Here is a 26,030-nt window from a genome sequence, read left to right as displayed (position 1 = left end):
ATTGTGGACACTTTAGCAATGAAGAAAAAGAAAAACCAACTCACCACAGAAGCATAAAAGTGTTTGTGTAAGCATTTTTGATTCAGTTTAATTTGATTTTAGTATTGCTTCCAAATATTTTTATTATGTAATCATAATGTATATAAAACTTTTTATCTTGTTTTACAAAAATTAAATTATAAGCATTTTTTATTTAATTATGCAATTCTTTTAGCCATCCTTAAGAAATTAATTTTTCTCACTTTCAAGGTGATTCTTGCACATAATTTAAAAATCAAATAACTACAAAGCTTTAACATAAAACAGCAGATTCCTGCCCCATCTTCCTGAAGCCCTTCCCACGTAGATTTACCCCGAGATCCAACCACTTTCTTGTCTTCAACTCAATGGCTCTGTGATATCCATTGAATGGCATCATGCAGTTTATGTACCTGCTGCTCATCCTGTGTTTACTTAATTGAGTTATTGAATGATTGATTGAGATCAATGGTTCTGCAGGATTACTAAATGCTGATAAAGGCCTGTTCACTATGCATGTATAGATGTGTAAGTTCAGAGCCAAATTATCAGATGTACTTTGCCTTGCCATTTTTATAAGCCTAATTTAACTGTACATTTCATTTATCATAAATGGCTCTGAGTAGATTAGGAGTAACGACTTTATTATTAAACATTAATAGATCTCCCAGCTCTTATCAGTTGTTTTCCAAACCTAAAATTGAAGAAGTTTGGGAGTTAAGCCAAGAAGATCTAATGAAATTCTATTGTATTTCAAATTATAATTATTAAAACAGAGCAGGTAACAGCCTGCCCTTGATAATTGTAAAGACTACTGGGTGTTAAGAAGAGGCACATTATGTGGATACATGCAACTTCTCATAGAATATTTTCAGACAGCCCTCTTTTTAAAAATGGAGGATCCCTTTTCTGAAATACTGATTCCCAAGCATATGGATTGGTGTCTGTACTGCCATAATATACTTTAAAAAAAATTAATAGGCTTTTTTTTTAGAGCAGTTTTACATTTGCCTATTTTTTACTGCTCCTCGTGGAGCCCGGCTAACTCCTAGGCAGTGCACCCAGAGTTGCAGTTTTAGATTTAGATAAATTAGGCAGAAAATACAGATAATTGCCATCTAGCCATCACTGACTTCCTACCCTCAACCAGCTAATTATTAACATATAATTAACTCCTATTATGAACATGTTACATTACTGTGGTACATTTGTTATCACTGATAAGCCAATGTTGATACGTTAATTAAAATCTACAGTTTTCATTAGGATTCACTCTTGGTGTAGTACATTTCATGGATTTTGACAAGTGTATAATGACATATATTCACCATTACAGTCATATAGAATAGTTTCACTGCCTTAAAAATCCCCCGTTCTTCACATGTTTATTCCCCTGTTCCCCAAACCTCTGGCAACCACTGATCTTTTTAGTGTCTCCACAGTTTTACCTTTTCCAGAGTGTCATACAGTTGGAATCACACAGTATGTAGCCTTTTCAGATTGGCTTCTTTCACTTAGTAATATGCATTTAAGGTTCCTCTATGTCCTTTCATGGTTGATAGCTTATTTCTTTTAAGCACTGAATAGTGTTCTGTTGTCTGGATATAAAATGGATAAACATTTTATTTATCCATTCACCTCATGAAGGTCATCTCAGTAGCTTCCAAGTTTTGTCAATTAGGAATAAAGCTGCTGGCCAGGTGTGGTAGCTCACATCTCTAATCCCAGCACTTTGGGAGGCTGAGGCAGGCGGATCACTTGTAGTCAGGAGTTCGAGACCAGCCTGGCCAACATGGTGAAACCCTGTCTCTATTAAAAATACAAAAATTAGCTGGTATGGTGGCAGGTGCCTGTAATGCCCAGCTACCCAGGAGGCTGAGGCAGGAGAATTTTTTGAACCTGTGAGGCAGAGGTTACGGTGAGCCAAGATCATACCACTGTACCCCTGCCTGGGTGACAGAGTGAGACTCTGTCCCAAGGCGGGGGGGCGGGAGGGAAGGAATAAAGCTGCTATAAACATCTGTGTGCAGGTTTTTGTGTGTACATACATTTTCAACTCACTTGAGTGACAATCAAGGGGCACAGTTGTTGGATCATATGGTAAGAGTATTGCTTAGTTTTATAAGAAACTGCAAGACTGTCTTCCAGAATGGTTGGGTCATTTTACATTCCCCAGCAATGAATTGGAGTATCTGTTGCTCTACATCTTTGCCAGCATTTGGTGTATGTAGTCAGTGTTTTAGATTTTTGTTGTTTAATAGGTATATAGTGGTAAAGTATATCTCATTGTTGCTTTGTTTGTTTTGTTTTGTTTTGTTTTGTTTGAGACAGAATCTCACTCTGTTGCCCAGGCTGGAGAGCAGTGGTGCAATCTCAGCTCACTGCAACCTCCGCCTCCGGAGTTCAAGAGATTCTCATGCCTCAGCCTCAAGAGTTACTGGGACTACAGGCACGTGCCATCACACCCGACTAATTTTTGTATTTTTAGTAGAGACAGGGTTTCACCATGTTGGCCAGGCTGGTCTCCAACTCCTGACCTCAGGTGATCCACCCACCTTGACCTCCCAAAGTGCTGGGATTACAGGCGTGAGCCACCACGCCGGGCCCATTGTTGCTTTAATTTGCAATTCCCAGGTGACATAAGATATGGAGCATCTTTTCATGTACTTATTTGCCATCTGTAGATCTTCTTTGGTGAGGTTTCTATTCAGATCTGTTGTCCATTTTAAAAATCAGGTTGTTTTCTTATTATTGATTTTAAGAGTTCTTTATTTCAGATACCATTCCTTTATTAGATGTGTATTTTGCAAAGATTTTCTTTTAATCTGTGGCTTGTCTTTTTATTTTCTTGAGAAAGTGTCTTTCACAGAGCAGAAGTTTTAGATTTTAATGAAGTTCAATTTATAATTTTTTCTTTCATGGATCATTTTTTCTTTCATGATCATGGATCATTTTGATGTTGTATGTGAAATGTCATCACCAAACCCAAGGTCATCTAGCTTTTCTCCTATGTTATCTCCTAAGAGTTTTATAGTTTTGTATTTTTCCTTTAGGTCTGTGATTCATTTTGAGTTGACTTTCATAAAAGATGTAAGATCTGGATCTAGATTATTTATTTACACATTTATTTACTTACATGTGGATATACAGTTGTTCCAGTACCACTTATTGAAAAAAATATCCTTTCAGTGTTGAATTGTCTTTGCTGTTTTTGAAAGATCAGTTGACTATATTTGTGTGATTCTATTTCTGGACTGTTTATTCTATTCATATGTACTGAGTGTTTTTGTTCTTTCAGTGAAGATAAACTCTATTAGTAGCTAATCTTGGTTTGACTTTGACTCTTAGTTTCCTCATGAGAAGCTGGGATCCACAGAATAGATCATTCTTACTGTTTCTTCCATCTTTATTGCATGAGATTAATTTGTGTCTAAGAATACAGTTGGAATGATGCTTTTCTCAAAGAAAGTCTCTGGGTTTATTCCAACAGATACCAGATCTGTGTACGTGTCTTTGTGTCTGTCTGTGTGTGTACAGGCATAGCGGCAGACATCTCTTTAGACATGATTTCTGGTTATGTTCTTTATATTTTATAACAGGATATTAAACTTATCATTCACGAATGAGTAAGAAAGCATATTATTTTGCTCCAATCTGTAACAGAAAATATAAATAATTGAGTTATTACCAGCAATTAAAACATCAGATTTCCTGGCATGAAGCTTTCATAAGGGGACATTTGGCAATGTTTGGAGACATTTTTGGTTGCCACAACTGGTAGCTGGGAGACCTGGAGAGGTGCTACTGGCATCCAGTGGGTAAAGGCCAAGGATGCTGCTAAGTATCCTAGAATACACAGAACAGCCCCCTAGAACAAATACTTTTCTGACTTGAAATGTCAGTAGTGTTGAGGTTGAGAAACCCTGTTGTAGAGAAGCAGATTTATTTATATCCATGGATATGTTTTCCTCTTTGCCTTGTCCTGTAGATCAGGCATCCCCAGCCCCTGCGCCATGGACTGGTACTGGTCTATGGCCTGTTAGGAACCGGGCCACACCTGGAGGTGAACAGTAGTTAAGCAAGCGTTACTGCCTGAGCTCTGCCTCCTGTCAGATCAGCGCCATAGTAGATTGTCACAGGGGCGCAATTCCCATTGTGAACCGCGCCTGCGAGGGATCTAGGTTGTGTGCTCCTTGCGAAACAGTTTCATCCCGAAACCACTGGCCCCCACCCAACCCCCCTCTGTGGAAAATTGCCTTCCATGAAACCAGTCGCTGGTGCTAAAAAGGTTGGGGACCGCTGCTCTAGCTAACCTAGACTCCTGATGAGGAGTCCCATCTATAGCTAATAAGCAGCAGAAGCTTATGGTGTGATACAACATTCCACTTCTTTTAGGTGTCTCGAGCTGAGTTTCACTTTTTGTAACTTCATAATAATTTCTATTTGGTTACATGCATTTAGATAAGCTGACAACTCTTAAAGTGGGACATAAATACACTATGATGTATATTTCTGAATATGGGTGACTGGATTGTTGATCATAGAAATCTGAATCTGGAAACAAAGTTGATGTTTAATAACTCTCCTTGGTTGGTTGGATATACATAGTTCAGACTCTGCTTTGAATGTCCCCTTCTGGTCCTTTAAATGATCTATTTCCCTACCTTACATAAGTTTCCATGAGCTCATCTTGTTTTCGTAGTGTTCCCTTTTATTGTTAAGAGAAACAAAACCAAAAAACCCCACTTGTTTCAGCAATGCCCTGTTGTGAAATTGCTCAACTAAGAGTTATGCAAATGGGGATGCGGCACGTGGTGGAGGCTTCTTGCAGCATGTTGATGGGGGACCAAGACCTGGTCTTGCCTCTTCCTCCTCCCCCAACTGGCTTCATTCCGGTCATACCAGCTCCTGCTGTGGCCCTCAGCTCATCCCAGGACCTTGACAGGGCCTGTTTCTTTTACCTCACACTGTAGCCCCAAGCTCTTAGGCTCCAGTAATCCTCCCAGCTTGGCCTCCAGTGCGCTGGGATTAGAGGGGTGAGCTCCCATGTGTGGCCCCTCTCTAAGTTCTTTACTCCCACAGACAATTAGAGCTTGAAGGACCTTAGGCCATGGGTTCAGATTATCTTATTTTGCTTCAAAATTTTAAAAACTTTTTTATTTTTCTATGTTATATACACATATATGTGTGTACATATGTTTTATACATAACTTGTATATGTTACTTTATATATAGTAAAATATATTATTTTTAAATATATACAACTTGTACATAGCATATATTATATGTAATGTATCCTATACATAACCTGTATGTTGTACATAAATATGTATAGTTTTCCTATTATACTATACATACATATGTAACTTGTCTATATGTTATGTATTATAATAAAATACATTGTATACTTGTATATATACATAATTTGTACACAATGGAAAACATTTTTAAAATTTTAGCCTAAGGGGAACTGAGCACAAAATCTAAGGGCCTCCAAACTCTGATTTTATACATATATAAAATTATATGTGTGTACATAAAATATACCTTTTAAATAAGCTATATGTGATGGGAAAATTAAAAATTTGCAAGGGCAAAACTAAAAATAGCTGTAGATGAGCATTGTGGTAGTTCAGCATATTTGTTTTCAGACTTTTTTTCTATTCATTTGTACCTTTTCCCCTCACAAAATGCTATCATGCTATATATACTGTTTTTACATGTTTCATTGAAATATATTTTGAATATCTTTTTATGTCAATAAATATATATGTATTATAATTTAATGGTCACATAGTGTTCTTCTGTGTTGAGGTATCATGTTCTACATCAACTTTCCAAAAGCCATTTACCAGAAGGGCAATTTGATGATTTCTCAAATGTTACACTGTACCAGAAGACTTGTTTCTTTTAACTACTTGAATATTATTTTTATTTTAAAAACTTTATGCATTTTTAATGTGCTTCTGCTAGTTCTTCAAATGACATGTCAACATTGTTTCTGCAATTAGAAAAAATAAAATTTCAATTTAAATTTATCAGCCTCAAAAAGAAATTGTAAGTGACCAAAGCATTTCCAACACATATGACAGGCTTAAACTTTAGTTTCTGAGAAGGTGAAATTAGGATGTGTTAACCTGGCAGCTGTTTGCAAAACCATTTGAGATGAAAGGATAGAACCATCCTGAAATATGGAAGGGAAGTGTCCCTGTGCATAGGGATACCAGAAAGAAGCAGAAGACTTGAATCTCAAATGTAATAAAAGATGACATTAAGGTTGAAGAATTTTAAAAAATTAAAATCCTAAAAATGTATGGAGAGGCAAAGCAAGAAGTGAATTCAGAAACTACAGAAACAACCATATCTCACATTAAACTTAAGCTACTAATTACTAGTAACAGGTTAATATAGTCCTAAGAAGACTCAATAATCCTTAGCTTTTTAACAAATAGAACATTCGTCAAAAGGAAATCTTCAAAATCTTTTAAAACGATTATATATATATACACACACACACATATATGTATGTATGTGTATATATATTATATGTGTGTGTGTGTGTATATATATGTATATAAAATTTTTTTTTTTTTTGAGATGGAGCCTCACGCTCTTGCCCAGCCTGGAGTGCAGTGGCGCCATCTCGGCTCACTGCAGCCTCCGCTTCCTGGGTTCAAGCAATTCTCCTGCCTCAGCTCCCAAGTAACTGGGATCACAAGCACACACCGCCACGCCTGGCTAATTTCTGTATTTTTAGTAGAGACAGGGTTTCACCATGTTGGCCAGGCTCGTCTCAAACTCCTAGCCTCAGGTGATCCTCCTGCCCCGGCCTCCCAAAGTGCTGGGATTACAGGCATGAGCCACTGCACCAGGCCTAAAACAATTATATTTGATTAAATATACTACTCAGATACTACACAGCCATAAAAAAGAATGAAAATCATGTCCTGGGCAGCAATACGGATGCAGCTGGAAGCCATTATCCTAAGTGAATTAATGCAGGAACAGAAAACCAAATTGCAGGCTCTCTCTTATGAGTGGGAGCTAGGCATTGAATACATATGGATGTAAAGATGGGAGCAATAGACACGGGAGACGACTAAAGTGGCGGAGGGAGAAGGGGAGACATTCACTAAAAAACTATTGGGTGCTATGCTCACTACCTGGATGTTGGGATCATCCGGACCCCAAACCTCAGCATCTTGCAATATACCCATGTAACAAACCTGCACACGTACTCCTGAACCTAAAATAAAAGTTGAAATTATTTTTGAAAAAGAATTATTATACTCTTAAGCTATGAAAGCACCACAACTAATACAAACTGTTATAAACTTAAGCTGTTAAAACTATCCCATCTAATATGAAATTACATAAATGTGAATAATTAAAAGGTACAAATTTTGGTGAACTGATCATCTTGTGAGTTGAAAACCCTCACAGAACTGGCTTTGGTGATGTGACTTTTGAGAGCTGATCTGCATTTATTTAACCGCTGACCTATAATCTGGCAAACAAGCCTGGTTCTCTATAGTATTCCAAACAGTCCCACCATAAGTATTCTCTTGTATAGAGCTTCGTGTAGCCCCCAGTTATTTTCTTATAAGTAATTTATTTCAAGAAGTGGTCATATTGGGTTAAGAAGTACATGCATTCTAACGGACTTTAATATGTAGTGTCAAGTTAAAGATTGTATCACTTACCCTCTCATGCCAAGCCCAATGATTTCATTTTACGGAGAGGTAGTTAGAGTCCAGAGAAAAGAGTGGTTTTGTCGATAATTACAGGACTGTCAAGGCTGGACTCCACAGACAGGCTTCCTGAGTTCACCACTGTCTCATTGTCCTCTCCGCACTCCCTTCCAGGCAGAGCCACATTTCCCTTTCAGTTTCTCTGCTCTAGATGCCAATCTTCCAGGTATTTGACCCTCATCTACCTCTTTAATTATTTGCAATTCTTTTCTGGAAACATTCTAATAAATGCAGTGATTAAAACTGTACCCAGTGCTGCTACCCCTTCATGTCGTGGATGACTACATGACCCCTGGGTCTACCTACGGCTGTGCTTATGTCTTGTGGCAGACAATAAAGAAGGAGCTTCAGCCAGACACAGTGGCTCACACTTGTAATCCCAGCACTTTGGGAGGCCAAGGTGGGTGGATCACAAGGTCAGGAGTTTGAGACCGGCCTGGCCAACATGGTGAAACCCCGTCTTACTAAAAGTACAAAAATTAGCCAGGCATGGTGGCAGGCACCTGTAGTCCTAGCTACTCAAGAGGCTGAGGCAGGAGAATCGCTTGAACCCAGAAGATGGAGGTTGTAGTGAGCCGAGATTACGCCATTGCACTCCAGCCTGGGCGATAGAACGAGATCCGTCTCAAAAAAAAAAAAAAAAAGAAGGGGCTTCAAACCAGGTAAACACAGCAAACAGAAGATAAAATGTGTTGGATTTGAATCACAAAGGCATAAACAAAATTAATAAACAGGAAACCACTGAATATGTATATACAACCTTTGTCAATTAAATATTTTAAAATTTAAGGCTGGGTATGGTGGCTCATGCCTGTAATCCCAGAATTTTGGGAAGCCCAGGTGGGAGGATTGCTTGAGCCTAGGAGTTTGAGACCAGTCCTAGCAACATAGCAAAATCCTGCCTCTACAAAAAATAAAAAAATTTGGCAGGCATAGTGGCACACGCCTGTGGTCTCAACTACTCGGGAGTCTGAGGTGGAGGGCTGAGGTGGGAGGATCACTGGATCCCGGGAGGTTGAGGCTGCAGTGAACTGTGTTTGCACCACTGCACTCCAGCCTGGGCAACAGAGTGAGAGAAATTTTTTTTGTTGTTAAATTTAAAAAATGAATAAAATAGAGAAATCAGCCATACTGTATTATCTCTCTCTTTTGGGGGGATAGGGGACATTTTAGATTAATTTTGTATTGATAAAATTTGTATACCATAAAAGTCACCCCTTTAAAGTATCCAATTCAGTGGTTTTTAGATTTCTCTTAACATTGTATACTGTCACCACTTTTTCCAGAATCCACTGCATTTTATGTGTAGCAAATATATACACTGTAATTCAGCTGTGCAGAAAAAGAAAAACCACTTTAGATTTTGTGGCTATTCTCTTCTCAGCCTTCTGGATAGCAGCAGGTGAGAAAACAGCTTAAGTTTGCCAAAAGGGTTTGAATCTTTTCCAGTGTAGTCTGTCTTCCATCATGACTGTTTCTTCTTCTTGCCCGCTACTCCTTTCCAATCTGGTGTTTAGGTAGGTACAGGGTTGCCGCTGTGCTATTTGGTAGAAAGAAGCCATGGGTTCTCTCCATAGTCTGTGTATGCCGTTCACCAGCCTGCTAAGATTTGACTGGGCACTGCTGATTTGAGGGATGTTAAATGCACATCCACCGTGCAAGTGCATGCAAGCGGGAAACTTGTGGATCCCCTGGAAACCCTGACAGGCGGAATGAGGGGAGCCCTGAGACAGCATCTGGCTGTTTTATCTTGACACCCCTTTCCTCAGTGCTCAACCCTGCATGAGACATGAAGAGAAGAGCCAACTCCTTCCTCAGACCCAAAGACATCCCTCCCGTGTCAAGAGAGGTGCACCCTGTAACTGGCTAGCTGGTCTTAAGCCCACTTCCCACCTCCCCTTTCGCAGTTGACCCTTAATAGTCAAAGTGGATGAAGGCTGGCAGGCACCTTGGACACAGGTTCTATCCCAGTCTTTACTCTTTCCAACACTCCTTCAGATACTTCTTTCTCACTTCTCCTAAGTCATCTCCTCCTCCCTTCTAGGGGGAGCCTGATGGCTCAACTTAGTCACAGACAGCAGCTGATACCTAACCACAGAAGCAGCTCTGTGGTGGAGGTGATGCCCACACCATGGACGCGAGCAGCTCCATGGGCCATGGTCATAGCCTGGAGGAGACGCCCACACCATGGAGGCAGCTCTGTGATCTGAGGGATCCCAGCATCAAAACAGCATTGCCTTAATTGCCCCCAAACACTGTTTCTATTACACATGACATTTAAACCTTAGGGAGTTATGTTCATAATGTTAGGTTGCCTAAAGAAAAAAACAAAAACAAAAGCAAACCGAAAAAGCCTTAAGTAGGGCCTTACGTTGCAGGCTGGTCAGATAGAGAAAGCCGTGGTATGGAGCTTGGCCAGCCTGGGCTACCAGCTCACCAACTGTGCCCACCCTGGCTGCCGGGAGATTTTACTGAGGAAAAATATTGGAGAATGTATGAAAATAATGACCATGGTATGAAAGGGGGAAAATCTTAGTTGTTTAAATAAAGACAGTCTGACTAGGCCCTTTTCAGTTGTCTCTCTTTTAAAAGTGATTTAGGTGCTGGGCGCAGTGGCTCACGCCTATAATCCCAGCACTTTGGGAGCCCGAGGCGGGAGGATCACCTGAGATTAGGAGTTGGAGACCAGCCTGGCCAACATGGTGAAACCCTGTCTCTACCAAAAATACAAAAATTAGCCAGGCATGGTGGCAGACGCCTGTAGTCCCCTCTACTTGCTACTCAGGAGGCTGAGGCAGGAGAATCGCTTGAAGCCAGGAGGCGGAGGTTGCAGTGAGCCGAGATCGCGCCACTGCACGCCAGCCTGGACAACAGAGGGAGACTCCATCCTAAAAAACAAAAAAAAGAAAGAAAGAAACGGAATTTGGGAAAATTAACGCAAGACTGAGCTGCTGGAGTTGGGAATTAATGGGGTTGGTGGTGGAGCTTAGTGCTAGTGCCCTCTCCAAGTCTCTCCAACACTGCTGAGGCTGCCAACCAGGCTATTGTGTCCCCATGTCACTTTGATAAGCAGTTTGGAGAAAGCATTCAACTCTTCTGAAGACTTTGTTTCTCTGATCTGAGTCTCCTTTCCGAAAGTAAAGTAAGAAGGACAATTAAAGCGTATCTAAAGGTTTCTGTGTTGGTGGGCAAAGTAAATCTCTTGAGTTATAGAACTGATACTGGAATGCAAGTGTGTAGGGGACATACTTTTAGGGACAAATTCCTATAAATGATGCTTGAACCAGGCTTGGACCTAATTTGAAACTCAAGATCACTTTTGTTTCAGATAGGCACCACCCACCTCTATTTGCCCAGGCTTCCTTTCTCTTCCTGTTGTCTTTCTAAGCTCTCTAATTCAGAAAACTCTTGGAGTTGGAGCTCCCTCCATAGAGAGGCAGCAAGACCTTGCATCAGTAAAGTGCAGCTTTTAGGCTGGGCACGGTGGCTCATGCCTGTAATCCCAGCACTTTGGGAGGCTGACGCGGGAGGATCACCTGAGGTCAGGAGTTTGAGACCAGCCTGGCCAATATGGTGAAACCCTGTCTCTACTAAAAACACAAAAATTAGCCGGGTGTGGTGGTAGGCACCTGTAATCTCAGCTACTTGGGAGGCTGAGGCAGAAGAATTGCTTGAGCCCGGGAGGCAGAGTTTGCAGTGAGCCGAGATCACACCATTGTACTCCATCCTGGGTGACAGAGTGAGACTCCATCTCAAAAAACAAACAAACAAAAAAGAAGTGCAGCTTTTAGATAGAAGGAATAGGTTCTAGGTTCTACAGCACTGTAGGGTGACTATAATTAAACACAATGTATTATATATTCCAAATAGCTGGAAGAGCAAATTTTGAATGTTCGCAACACAAAGAAATAATAAATTAAAAATAATAAAAGCAACAAAAAGAGAAAAAGTGCAGCTTTGAAGCCAGACCAAGTTCCAGTCATACCTGAGACCTTTGATTACTTAGCACAGGTTCATCTCTGGGTTTTACTTTCCTCATACACAAAGTACCAAGGACAAAGTAGGCACATACGTGTTTATCCCTTTTCTACCGCCACGTATTTTGTCTCTTACCCTCATAGACATTTATAGCTACTCTGTTTGCTTTAGATGTGTGACCAGCTGATATTGCAAAGTCAGGCAATAAACCCAGCAGTTGAGTTCAGCAATCCAACTCCATAGTCCTTACTTCACAATATTTTGTGAATTGTATAGTGTCTTCTTTAGGAATTTCAATAGAAAATTTCTATACAGGATCTTTTACCTCACAAGTGGACTTTAGAACTTAACCAACAAGGTGGTGGATGTCCTCTTAGATTTTTTTCCTGTGGACATTAAATATACATACATATATATGGGTTGTGTACATATATTAGGTTGGTGCAAAAGTAATTGGCAAAAACCAAAATTACTTTTGCATCAGCCTAATTTAAATATGTATATATAATTTTTTCAATCAGTAATTCTTGATTGTTTAAGAATGTCCAGATACACAAATCTATCTTTTTAACCCACTCATAATGTGTCACTTTGTTCTAACTTAAAGAACTAACCCCTCATGAGGACATCTAGCTTGTCTCTACTATAAGTCATGCTAGTGGGAACATCCTTGTGCCCCAGTGCAGTGTATCTAAAGAACAGATTTCGAGAAGTGGAATTCCAATGCAAGATTGCATCTTTGTTGAGCAACTGGATAATGGTAAGGCATTGCTAGATTTTTACCAGAGGCGGTAACTAGGAGTTATAGTTCATCACCCTACCGCCTCTGGTAAGAGTGATTTTATGAAACCAAAACCCTACTGCCTCTGGTAAGAGTGAGTTTTGTTTTGTTTTGTTGATGGAGTCTTGCTGTGTCACCCAGGCTGGAGTGCAGTGGCATGGTCTTGGCTTACTGCAGCCTCTGCCTCCCAGGCTCAAGCGATTCTCCTGCCTCAGGCTCCTGAAGAGCTGGGACTACAGGCAAGTGCCACCACGCCCGGCTAATTTTTGTATTTTTAGTAGAGACAGAGTTTCATCATGTTAGCCAGGCCGGTCTGGAACCCCTGACCTCAGATGATCCACCTGCCTCAGCCTCCCAAAGTTCTGGGATTACAGTTGTGAGCCACCACACCTGGCCAAGGTAAGAGTGATTTTTAAAAACCAAAAAATTATCCCAGAGTCTGGGAATAAAATAAAAGAGGGATTAAGGTCACTCTTCTAATATTCTAAGGCTCTTAAATGAAGATGAGCCACCCCTAATGGGTATTCGTTCCAATGAAAGAAAGACTTTTTAGAAAGAGATATCTCCAGCCTCACATTTTCTGGATGGGTCAGTGGATGTTGCTTTGTAGTCAAAAGGCTGCCTGGCCGTTTGTGTCTCTTTAGACCATATTGTAAAACTTTTGCAGTGAACAGCCTAGAGTTGTATTTGCATGTCAAAGCCTCAGTTACTATCTTGTTTTAACCAGAAGTCTCTACCCATAAAATATGTCTTTATTTACTGTTCAAAATATGGTTTTGAAGGCGCTGCTGACTACATCATCCACAGCACTTGATATAAAGTGCATTATAAGCAAACTTGGAATTCCTGTTGGGGACACACATTCCCATCAGGAGCCTGGTCTGCTTCCTCTCTCCTGCTGTGACTCACGGTGTCCCTGGCCCTTCCTGCCAGAACACCCAGGGCAAATGTGCAGGTCAGTTACAGCAGACCTGTTCCCCACAATGTTACCACATTCGCATTCTTCTCATTGCCTTGGCGCTGGTTTTCTGGTTTTATTTTATTAACTTCATTATTGACTCTTTAGTGGTAAAACATTTTAAAGCTTTTTTCTCTGAGAAAGAGATAGCCTGTAAAAATAATCTGTTTGGCATTGTTAATAAATAGATGAAACATGCATTTCAAAATAGCCATTGTGGTAAGAGCCCAGGCTGTAGACCTAGCTTCTTAGACTTGAGAACGCATTCCTGTGTGAGTCCTAGCCCTACCTCTCCCAGCTGTGCTGTGCGCCAGTCATTTAACCTTTCTGAGCCTCAGTTTTCTCCTCTGTAAAGTCATCTGGCCATATGGTTTCTTCAAGGATTAAATGAGATGCTCAGTACATTATAAATGTGTAATAGAAGAATACTAAGGTGGAAATCATTGTAAAGTGTAGCTCATATCACTTGGAACATGTAACCACTCTCAGTTTTTGTCAGGAGTATATTGTGTTTTCTACATTTCTGGTACTTTCATACAGCATAAGGAATTGCAAGACCTGTTCTGAGTTTGGGTTGCTCATCCCCATGTCACATGGAGGACCTCTCTGGAGGTTTCTGGTGGGAGAGTATCTGAATGGGGGACCCCACACACTTTGTGAGCAGAGATCAGCGCTACCTGAGCAGTGAGGCCATGCTAACTCTCTACATGGCTTTAATTTTTTTCATTTACAGTACATACACTTGATGTTAAATTATCGACAATGGCAGGGAGAAAATAAGCATAAATAAATGACCATCTATCGATCTTCCTGTCTTGGATGTCGCCACCCCACCCACATCCACCCGCCTTTTGTTTCCATCCTTCCTCTTCCCAAGACCACTGCCCTTGTACGATTGCCTCCATCTTTTCCTCTGTCCCCTTTGGAGGCTAGGGGATGGATTTCCTTACAGTAGCTCGCTCTCCCCCAAACACTTCCTACAGACTTTCTGCTCAGAAATAGAGATCTCAACATGTCATTTCACAGTTGGAAAAATGTTCTGCCAATCCCAGCTACTCCAGAAGCTGAGGCAGGAGAATCCCTTGAGTTCAGGAGTTCGAGATCAGCCTGGACAACACAGGAAGACCCCCCCTCTCCCCTTCTCAAAAGAAAAAGAAGAGAAAGAAAGGAAGGAAGGAAAAGAACAGAAAAGGAAAAGGAAAACGTTCCGAGGCTCCCTGCTGAATGCAGTAAAGCCAGCACTACCTGGCATGCCACCTCAGTTAGCCTCCGGCCACGCGCTTTGCTAACGCATCCCCTGCCTTCCTGTGCACGACTGGGGTTTCTACCATCTTGATTTTTTTTTTTTTTTTTTTGGCGTACAGTTGTCCATCATATCCTCTTATTTTCTACCCTCCAACTTTTATTTTGACAATTTCAAATCTACAGAAAAAGAGATCACTTTCTTTAGAATCACTAATTTTTAAGACATTTTGATACATTTGTCCCTTCCTTTTCTCCCTTCTCATTTTGGCTGAAGTGTTGAAAGTTGCAGACACCATGACCCCTCACCCCCACCCGCCTCAGTTGCATCTGATGCACACTGGATGTTCTCCTGAATAACTACAGTACCATCATATTGCGCTTACAAAACACAACAACAGTTCCCTGATATCATAATCTCATGTGTAAGTCAATTTCAACTTCCCCAGTTGTCACGTATCACAGCTGTGTGTCCCCCGCAAGGCCCCAAGATTCCATCAAGGTTAGTACCTTGTCTCTTGGGTCTTCTCTGATATGGAATGGTTCCATCCCTCCCTCTAGCTGGAGTATCCAGGCAAGTTTTCTGTAGAAAATGGCACATTATGAATTTTTCTGATTATCTTGTTCCTCTCTTCCCTGTATTTCCCATAAACTAGAAGTTATTTTAGAGGTTTCTGTCTGTTTTAGAACAACAGACCCAGGTGGGTTTTTCCTCCTTTCCTTCTCCTGTCTCACCGTAGTCAGGAGGGGTATTGATGGGCATATGGGAGTCCCAAGCCCACCAGCCACAGCTCCTCCGTCCTTTCTTTTTATTTTTTTAGACCAAGTCTGGCTCTGTCACCCAGGCTGGAGTGCAGTGGTGTGATCTCTGCTCACTGCAACCTCTGCCTCCTGGGTTCAAGTGATTCTCCTGCCTCAGCCTCCCGAGTAGCTGGGACTACCGGCGCCCATCACCATGCCGGCTAATTTTTTGTATTTTTAGTAGAGACTGGGTTTCACCATGTTGGCCAGGCTGGTCCCAAACTCCTGACCTCACGATCTGCCCACCTCGGCCTCCCAAAGTGCGTTTATTCTTACTCTTTGAGTACCTGCGTGGAGCGGGGCTGTTTTAGGTTCTGGGGGTACTGCAGTGAGCAAAGTAGAGGGAAGCTGTCCCAATCAGCTTAGATGCTAGCTTAGGGAGCTGACCCTAAATAAGCTGATACATGATGGAATGTGGGTGGTAACCAGACAAGAGTGAGACCTGTCTGGGACGATAACATTCCTGTAGGATCTGAGAGAGAGAGAGAGAGAGAGAGAGTGAGAGAGAGAGAGAGAGAGAGAGAGAGAGAGAGATGGAGCGAGGGGATGCTGGAGCAAGCAACGAGGGCAGGGGAACCGCAGGGACGCGGTGGGGCAGCGCCGCCCGCCCGGGCGTGCTGGGGGATTCCCTGTGCCCTGGTTGCAGCGCGGCTCGGTCAGGAGCTGGATCGAGCGGCCTGGTGCTCTGTGGTTTGGCCGCACCCATGCAGGGCTCCTGCCCGGGAGCTCACGGTGTGCGCAGGGTCCTCGCGCTGCTATTAACCTATTTGCCCATTTATAAAGCATGATTTTAAGGGATGATGAGTTAAACACCGCTTTTTCGGGGAGGGTGGCGGGGCGTGGGAGGGATGAGACTGGTGAAAAAAGAACTCCCATACTTAACTTAGAGATCAACTCTAAACCCATGGCCGTTTCAGAAACTTTAGCCTATGAAAAAAATGTGCTGTTTTGAATCAAAGAAGTACTTGCTTCCCCTTTATTTTGGGAACTGCAGCTCGCTAGTTTCAGAAAGAGGTGTGGCTGCTCTTTAGAGGCTTCATACCTCAACTAATGAAATGATAAACAAGTCGAAGTTCCTGGACCAACTGGAAGCCTTCAGGACAACGCAGGCCTGGGCACGTGGCAGCGCTGTGGGAGAGAGAGGGCCGAGTTCCCAGAAGAGCTCTTGAGGTTTCTTAGCACAATTCCTCCCCCACGAGGTATTGCCTAATCACACCACCTCTCCCCCTTCCCCAAACTCCTGTCATCTCTGCTTCCTCTAGACTTAACTCTAAGCCCTAGGCCGTGAGCACAGATTTGGCAGTGCTTCAGAATTACACATCACATGGGGAGCACCATGCTCCCACTGTGCCCCAAAAGAGTTTCCCGGACAGTGTCCAGAGAATCTATTCGGTGAGAACCACCTTCTAATGAAGTTCATGAGATTTTTCTTTTTTTTTTTTTTTTTTTTTTTGAGGCGGAATCTTGCTCTGTCGCCCAGGCTGGATTGCAGTGGTGTGATCTTGGCTCACTGCAACCTCCACCTCCCGGGTTCAAGCAATTCTCCTGCCTCAGCCTCCTGAGTAGCTGGGACTACAGGCACGCACCACCCCGCCCAGCTAATTTTTGTATTTTTAGTAGAGACGGGGTTTCACCATGTTGGCCAGGATGGTCTCCATCTCTTGACCTTGTGATCTGCCCGCCTCGGCCTCACAAGGTGCTGGGATTACAGGCGTGAGCCACCGCGCCCTGCTGTTTTGCTTTTAGTGCATAGATTTGACCCCAAGGCTATACTGTAAGACAAGAACTGTGTCTGATTCAAATGTTCAAAATGGTGATTTTTGCCGTCCCCAGAGTGCGTGTGTAGTGCTCAGCCGTCCTGCGTTAATGAGATCACTGGATGACAGAGTTGGTGTTTAGATGTGCACCGTGTGTTGTTCTGCACTGGTCAGGCACTAGCCCCCTTCTTGCCATGGTGGCGTTCCTCCACAGTCCTAGCATGGCTTGCAGAGGCCATCATTTTGCTTTTACCTCCGCTAGTACTCCTGGTTTCCTGACTCAGGTAGCTTACTGGGTAGCCCTACTGGATTTGATCATCTGAATGTTTTCATAAGCATCTTCTCTCCCGTAACTGTGTTTCCTCATTTCATTTCCAGTCTTGAGGAAAGTCAGGCCATCTTCCTAGACCCCTAGCTATGTTTAGCTGGAACTGGGTTCTATAGATTCTAGCTCTTCATCACCTGCCCTTGAAGCCTCAAGGCCCCCCACCCCACTCCACCTTGCACACTGCAGATCGGATGTGTCACTTGTCTTCAGAGTAAAAAATCAACCACTCAGCATCGCATCCAGCATGTGCCTCCCTCTCTGGCCCTGACCCCTGACCTTCCCTACCTGCTCGTTGACTACAGTGTTTAGTGTTGTAGATAGAGCTCATTTTCTGGAGAGATCAGGTTGATCTAGCTCTCGGAAGGGGCCATGTTCTCTTGAGCTCATGGTGGTTGCATATGAAGTTTCTTCTTCCTGGAATCTCTTTGCTGACTTTGCAACCTGGCTGCCATCCCTCCCATTTCAACTCACAGAGCATTTCCTTTAGGAAGCTTTCCCTGACCACCTCCTTTTCCTCTTGCCTGAATTACATGTCCTTTCTTAGATCCTGTGGGTCCTCTGTCATCGAGTCTTTACACATCTTTGCCACAAGAATACGAACAGAGTTAGAGCTGAATTTGGTCTGGGTGATGGAAAATTAATGCTCAATAAATATTTGTTGAGTGAATTAATGGACAGGCAAACCTATTTGGGAATAGTATTCACATTTGAGTTTATTAATCTATATATGATAAAGAATAAAAGTACATTTTTTTCTACTCTTTAATGGAGAGATTTTGATGACTTGAAGCAGTTCTAGAATGGTAAAACAATGTTGTTGCTTTTATATTTCAACAGGAAATATGGGATGTATAAAATCAAAAGGGAAAGACAGCTTGAATGACGATGGAGTAGATTTGAAGACTCAACCAGTACGTAATACTGAAAGAACTATTTATGTGAGAGATCCAACGTCCAATAAACAGCAAAGGCCAGTAAGTAGATAGTCTCAGGGGAGAATTCCCACAGCAAGATCAAAGCATGGCTGCATAATTTAAACACCAATCTGTAATATGTGCATGCAGAAAAATCCCACTGATTACTTGGTCCTCAAATAATTTTTGATATGCTTTGTAACTTAGTCCTTTGAAGAACGTATAAACATTTTAGGGATAACTAGGCCACTCATTGTACAATAAAGGGGCCTTTGGTCACATTCTTATGTGTGAAGAAAGCCATCTTTCATATTACTGGTGCAAAGACCCCACTATATATATATAGATTTGTGTGACTCAAGATATGTAGTGAGAGGCCGGGCGTGGTGTCTCACGCTTGTAATCCCAGCACTTTGGGAGACCGAGGTGGGCGGATCACTAGGTTAGGAGTTTGAGACCATCCTGGCCAACACAGCGAAACCCTGTCTCTACTAAAAATACAAAAATTAGCTGTACATGGTGGCGGGCAACTGTAATCCCAGCTACTCGGGAGGCTGGGGCAGGAGAATCGCTTGAACGTGGGAAGTGGAGGTTGCAGTGAGCCAAGATAATAGCACCACTGCACTCCAGCCTGGGTGACAGAACAAGACTCTGTCTCAAAAAGAAAAAAAAAAAAAAGATATGTAGTGAGATTAGCTCAGTGGTTTAGAAGCAAAAGGAAATGCGGGATGCAAGTCAGAAACTAAAATAGGAACTAATGTGTCTTTTGTTGTATCATACATTATCCTGTCTTGTCATTCCTTCAATTAATTCAAAATAGTACAGATCCTGAAGTTGTCATCTTTTATTTTAGTGAATTAAAATATTAAGGAAAAGCACCTCTAATTCTGCCCCCTAACCTTAGAGAAATAGCTGGACTAGAAATATTTTATGAGTGATGTGCTATTTGGTGTATTTTGGAAATATTTGGCAAAGAAAGAAATAACATCGCATTTTATGGAAAGGAAGAACAGAATTTTGAACAACTATAACCTGAAATCTACTTCATTTCAAAGCTTATATCCTTTATATATGTATTCTCTCACTCTATACATGTATATTGCCCATAGCCTGCTTTCTATGGAATTCTGCAGCATTTAAGCTAGAAACAGCTTATTCCAGATTAGCCCAAATGCCGTTATTAAGAATTTCTGGGCCAGGCTCAGTGGTTCATGCCTGTACTTTGGGAGGTCACGAGGTCAGGAGTTTGAGACCAGCCTGGCCAACATAGTGAAACCTCGGCTCTACTAAAAGTACAAAAATTAGCCGGGCGTGGTGGTGCGCGCCTGTAGTCCCCGCTACTCAGGGGACTGAGGCGGAAGAGTTGCTTGAACCTGGAAGGCAGAGGTTGCAGTGAGCTGAGATCGCCACACTGCACTCCAGCCTGGGTGACAGAGTGAGACTCTGTCTTTAAAAAAAAAAGACATTTTTATAGTTTCTCTAGTCTGACATGTATTTAAATACTCAGGTGTTTTAGAAATATATTCCCATTATCAAGGCTTTCTGCCTGCCCTCCCCTCACTGTGTCCCCATTATCCTGAAGGTAGGAAATATCTTTCATATATCAAAGTCACATGTCATTGCTGAGACGAAGAAATCAACATCAGTCTTCTTAAGAAATGGAGATAGGCCAGGCACAGTGGCTTATGCTGTAATCCCAGCACTTTGGGAGGCCGAGGCGGGTGGATCACCTGAGGTCAGGAGTTCAAAACCAGCCTGACCAATATGGTGAAACCCGGTCTCTACTAAAAATACAAAAATTAGCTAGGCATGGTGGCACATACCTGTAATCCCAGCTACTCAGGAGGCTGAGGCAGGAGAATTGTTTGAACAAGGACTCGGGAGGCAGAGGTTGCAGTGAGCCAAGATTGCACCACTGCACTCCAGCCTGTGCTACAGAGCGAGAGTCTCCAAAAAAAAAAAAAAAAGGAAGTGGAGATAAAGAGTGGATGTATCATGCTATTAAGTTATCATACATTATGTTTCTGGATAAATTAGCATTGTAATTTTATGTATAGAAAATATATGTACTTATGTAACAAACCTGCACGTTATGCACATGTACCCTAGAACTTAAAGTATAATAATTAAAAAAAAAAAAAGGAAAAGCAAAGTCATTACTGTGAAAAAAAAAAAGAAAAAAGAAAATATATGTACTTAAAGTGTATAAGAATAATACATTTAAATGTGTGATAAATATAAATATAAAATTTAAAAACTTATTACAGATTACAGGCAGTGAAAAAAGATTACATAAGTATATACAGATATCGAACCATATAATATATAAATATGACTAATAGTGAAATAAGAGAAATTAGAGTCACAAATAGTTTTCTTATAGACATCAGAGTTCTCAAAAAAGGATCTGATTTTTCTCATACCATATGCCATAGATTTTATATGTTTTAAAACACAAGTTTTTTTCATTTTGCCTCTATTTATTTATTTATTTATTTAGAGGCAGAGATTTGCTCTTGTTGCCCAGGCTGGAGTACAATGGCACCATCTCAGCTCACTGCAGCCTCCTCCTGAGTTCAAGTGATTCTCCTGCCTCAGCCTCCCGAGTAGCTGGGAGTATAGGCATGCACCACCACACCTGGCTAATTTTTGTATTTTTAGTAGAGACAGGGTTTCACCATGTTGGCGAGGCTGGTCTAGAACTCCTGACTTCAGGTGATCTACCCACCTCGGCCTCTCAAAGTGTTGGGATTACAGGTGTGAGCCACCACGCCCAGCCTGTTTTTTGTTTTTAAATGAACAAAGATGTCCTTTATTCAGAAAAGTAGAGGAGAATAGTGTACAAACCCATGCACCATTTTTTCCTCTTGTTCAAAGTAAAGGGGATTAAAAATCAAGTTTGAAAGCAGAAGTAGTAACTGTGCTTGAAGTCTTTCAATTCCCTCCTGTATACCCTAAGTATGTCAGTTTTTCCCTTCTGTGGTCACAGATGCCCTCGCCTCATGAACCAGTTAGGTTGGCCTTATTCCATGGCCATAACCAACACTCTCAACCCTGGCCAGATATGCCAAACTGCATGCTATGGATTGATTAAAAAGGGAATCTGATGAGAAGGTGAGGTAGAGTTGATGCAAATTCAACAACATTCTAGAAAAAGCCATTTTAAGGAAAAATCTAGAGCAGTGGTATATGTGTTGCATATATGTGTTTTGGTCTTATAAAAAGCATATTAAAATGTTTGTAAGTTAAGGGCTTTTTGAGATTTGAAAAATCAGCTTGCTGCTTTTAAAATGATGTAATTAGTTTCTGGTTTTCTAGTTATTTCCTCTAAATCACATAAAATAGATCATATGTCCAAATTATGCAAATCTGAATGACTAAAAAATCAACATAAAACTTCCTGACATAAACATTTGAAGGATAGTATGCAGCCATGGGTTTTTCTGGTACCACAATGTAGTAATTTTCCCTGCCTCACTGAACTGGAGATTTTATGGGCTTTCATCAGAAATTTAAATTTCAGTACAAACTGTTTTGGTCCCATTCTATGAAGCCACTTTAATCAAAAGAAACAGAAAAGTTACATGGCTTGTGGTATAGGCCTCTAACAGCATCTATCTTACAAGAGGCCCAGAGGCCTCACAGAGCCTCACGCGGCACTGTGAGAAAAAGGAATTTGATTTTAAAGGTAATTGAGGTGGACTTTTGTGCCACCAAATCCTTTCCAATAACTCACCTCCCCACTGAAATAACAGGGGATGCCATCTGTCCCTGCGATGGAGTCAGGGTCAGCCCAAGAAAGCCTGGATGGGATGGGACTTGCTCTCAGCCTCCAGGGACAGAGACCTGATCATGCAATTTTATACAGCTGGGGAAGCCTTGGATGGGCAGTCCCGGGCCGGGACGGCAACTCCACCAAGTCACCAGGGTCCCGCCACTTCCGTCTCCATCCTCCTGCCGCTGATTATTTGGTTTCTATGTGAAGACTCCAGCCTTCACTTGTTTCTAGGGGGAAAGAAAGAGGCAAGGGAAAAGGGGAGCTGACAGCGAAGCCCTGCCCAACTGATCTGCGGACCAAAACTCCCTCCACCCTCTGCCCAGGGCTAGAGAGTTTGGAAGCACACTCATTGAGCTGGGCAAATTGCCACCCCAAATAATATTAGGGTTCTGTCACCAAATAAGAGGAGGAGCTAGGATGAGGTGAGCACCTAGCAGCCCCTGCCCAGAACCTTGCTTCCTTCCTGCCACCCACAGCAAGTGGTAAAGGGCCCTGTCACTGGCGGAGCAGGGCAGGATGCACCTCGACAGGTTTTTCCCTCTGTGCTCCTGTTCTTTCTAACTTAATAAATGAGCCCATCCTAACAGCATCTGCTACTGTTACAAAAATCGTATATGCAACATGAATGTGAGTAAGAAAAGCTAACCAGTGTTTTTTTTTTTCTAACAAATATTCTCTCATAGGTTCCAGAATCTCAGCTTTTACCTGGACAGAGGTTTCAAGCTAAAGGTATGGTTTCATAGCAACATAGTTAAATTTTTTTTTCTTTACTATTAGAGCTTCTATAAAGTGATTGTCCTAAATGTTTTATTTCTTTATTGTGGGACACGTATAACATAAAAATTTACCCTCATAACTATTTTTAAGTATACATTTCTGCGGCATTTTGTACATTCACATTGTTGTACAACCAGTACCACCCTCCATCTCCAGAACGCATCTTCTCAAACTGAAACTGCATACCCATTAAACAATAAGTCCCCATTGCCTCCTCCCCCGGCCGCTGGCAACCTCCGCTCTTTGTGTCTTTATGAATTTCACTACTCTAGGTACCTCCTAGAAGTGGAATCATACAGTAATTGACCTTCTGTGTTTGGATTATTTCACTTAGTGTGATGTCCTCAAGGTTCATCCATGCTGTAGAAAGTGTTAGTGTTTATTTCCTTCTAAGGGTGAATATTTCCTTGTAAGTATATGCCCTGGCCAGGTGCGGTGGCTCACACCTGTAATCCCAGCACTTTGGGAGTCCAAGGCAGGTGGATCACCTGTGGTCAGGAGTTTGAGACCAGCCTGGTCAACACGGTGAAACCCCATCTCTACTAAAAACACAAAAAATTAGCCGGGTGTGGTAGTGGGCACCTGTAATCCCAGCTCCTGAGGAGGCTGAGGCAGGAGAATCGCTTGAACCCAGGAGGTGGAGGTTGCAGTGAACTGAGATTGCACCATTGCACTCCAGCTTGGGTGACAAGACTGAGAGTCCATCTCCCAAAAAAAAAAAAAAAAAAAAAAAAAAGCCCCATGATGTTTATCCATTCCTCCATCAACGGACGTTTGCATTATTTCCACATGTTGGCTATTTGAAATAATCCTGCTGTGAACATGGGTGTATCATTTCTTAAATATAGAGTTATATTATAGTTTTAGTTTTAAGTGATTTGCAATAATGAATACTGGACACAGTGTATACAGCAAGCTACTCTCTGTGGGCGTGCAGACCCTGAGCCCACTAGGCAGGAGGCACATGTCCTTCTTCCAGTCGCCCCTCTCTTAGTGCTTCCTCTCATCCTTTGTGCCCCATGAGATTTGTTAAAATGCTTCTGCTGATGGATTCCTACAGATGTTCTCTTGTGTTCATCTTTAGATCCAGAGGAACAAGGAGACATTGTGGTAGCCTTGTACCCGTATGATGGCATCCACCCGGACGACTTGTCTTTCAAGAAAGGAGAGAAGATGAAAGTCCTGGAGGAGTAAGTGCTCTCAAGCATGCCACGGCTGCTCCTTTCCTCAGGCCACTAAGCCCTGCAGGCTGTCCCCTTGTCTTGCTTCTGGTGCTACAGCCATAGCCTAGCTCCCTTCCTGTAATGGGCATGAGGCCTCCTTGCTATCCACAGGGAGTGGGCAGTGGAAGGAATACAGCCAAAGGGACTTTCCTTTTAAGTCCATCTGAGCGCTCTGCAGGGGATTTCCCTTTGAAGACAGATGCTGGTTTTTCTTTAAAACAATTTTTTTTTTAGATGGGATCTCTCTCTGTCATCCAGACTAGAATGCAGTGGCGTGATCATAGCTCACTGCAGCCTTGAACTCCTAGGCTCAAGCAATCCTCTCACCTCAGCCTCCTGAGAAGCTAGGACTACAGGCATGTGCCACCATGCCTGGCTAATTTTTAAAATTTTTGTAGAGATGGGATCTTGATATGTTGCCCCAGCTGGTCTTGAACTCCTGCTGTCAAGCATTCTCCTGCCTTGGCCTCCCAAAGTGCTGGGATTACAGGTGTGAGCCACCACACCTAGCCTGGTTTCTTTCTTTATCCACTCTTGCCACCTTAAGAAATTTGGGTCTGTGTGGCCCATGCATGATATTTGAAATGGCACTTTTCTTTTGTTATATTACTCATGTTTAGACTGGGTTCATGGGCCCAGCCTAGTTTGAGTTCTAAGGGTGCTGAGCTATAGTAGCCGTGTTGGAAAATTCTCGACTCAGCAGCCACCATGCTTTTGTGAGGATGCCTGAGTGTCATCATCTCCTCGACCCCCTCTTGCTGACTCAGACATGTGGCAGTGTCAGACCATAGGCATGCAGGGCAGTGCTCAGAATAAGAAACTCCAGTTGCTTTAATTCTAGCTTGTTTTACTTACTAATCTTGCATTAAATGTCGTTATGACCTGCCAAATAGGGTTTGAGGGGGAGACCCCCTTATTAAGGACAAGGTGTTCCGTGGTTGACAGCAATGTTGCTTATGGGTTGAACATGAACTTAAGCCTGATCCTGGCCCTGCCACTTGATAACTGTATGACCTTGACAAGACCATTAAACTTTTGTACCTTGGTTTCTTTACTTGTAAAATGGGAATGACAGTACCTAGATCATGGGGTTGATGTGAGCATGATGCATGTGTATAAACATAACATAAGCAAAGAGGAGGCAGAGCTTAGTATTAGTTCTAGTTGTCTTCATGCCTTACAGACAAGGATCCTGTCTGTGTGTGGAATTTATAGACGAATGCAGTTAAGGCTCAAAGGGACCCATTCCTTCCCCCATTACCGGCTTACCTGCTTGCTTCTTCCAGTGCTGGTCCCTTCCTCCTCCCTGGCTCCATGCCTGCCTTTCTGCTGAGGACTCGAGCATGGTGATAAGGCTCACTTGCTTGGAATTGTCTTATGGTTTTCTTTTTTTCATGGTGTCCATCTCTAGATGTTTGAACAAAGGAGTTTATAATGCATGAACTATGGACCAGTATTCCCTTGACTGTCATTTCTATAAGGCTTTGAAAGCATTTCTTAGCTATCCTGGGGCAAGTTACAAACCTTTTGCTTCTGTGAGATGGGAGCCATTTGTACCAACTCTTCTTTGTGCACCCCTGATCCCAGTGACACATGCTTTAGTTGTAAGTCTGTTTTTCTTTGCTTCTGTCTCTAAACATATTTTAATTCCATCACAAAGAGTGAATTTTCCCACTGGATTCTGGGGTTCCAGAGATGTTCTCCACACACCTTCACCCTCCTAA

General features: G+C 42.2%; 1 protein-coding gene across 2 annotated transcripts in view; it reads left to right on the top strand.

The window, feature by feature from the left end:
• The window catches only part of LOC105482277 (LYN proto-oncogene, Src family tyrosine kinase), a 139,781-nt gene that overhangs the window by 48,595 nt on the left and 65,156 nt on the right, over positions 1-26,030 (top strand). The window contains exons 2-4 of one of the 2 annotated variants that reach the window (XM_011742301.3): positions 18,452-18,525; positions 22,990-23,035; positions 24,168-24,273. In XM_011742301.3, the coding sequence (XP_011740603.1) occupies positions 18,457-18,525; positions 22,990-23,035; positions 24,168-24,273 (221 nt within the window). In that variant the 5' untranslated portion in view covers positions 18,452-18,456. Of the gene's footprint in view, positions 1-18,451; positions 18,589-22,989; positions 23,036-24,167; positions 24,274-26,030 lie in introns of both variants that reach the window. The other variant, XM_011742300.3, reaches the window with a different exon arrangement.

This window comes from Macaca nemestrina, chromosome 8 (genome assembly GCF_043159975.1).
Source record: "Macaca nemestrina isolate mMacNem1 chromosome 8, mMacNem.hap1, whole genome shotgun sequence".
NCBI lineage: Eukaryota > Metazoa > Chordata > Mammalia > Primates > Cercopithecidae > Macaca > Macaca nemestrina.
This window is presented reverse-complemented; position numbering and strand designations above follow the sequence as displayed.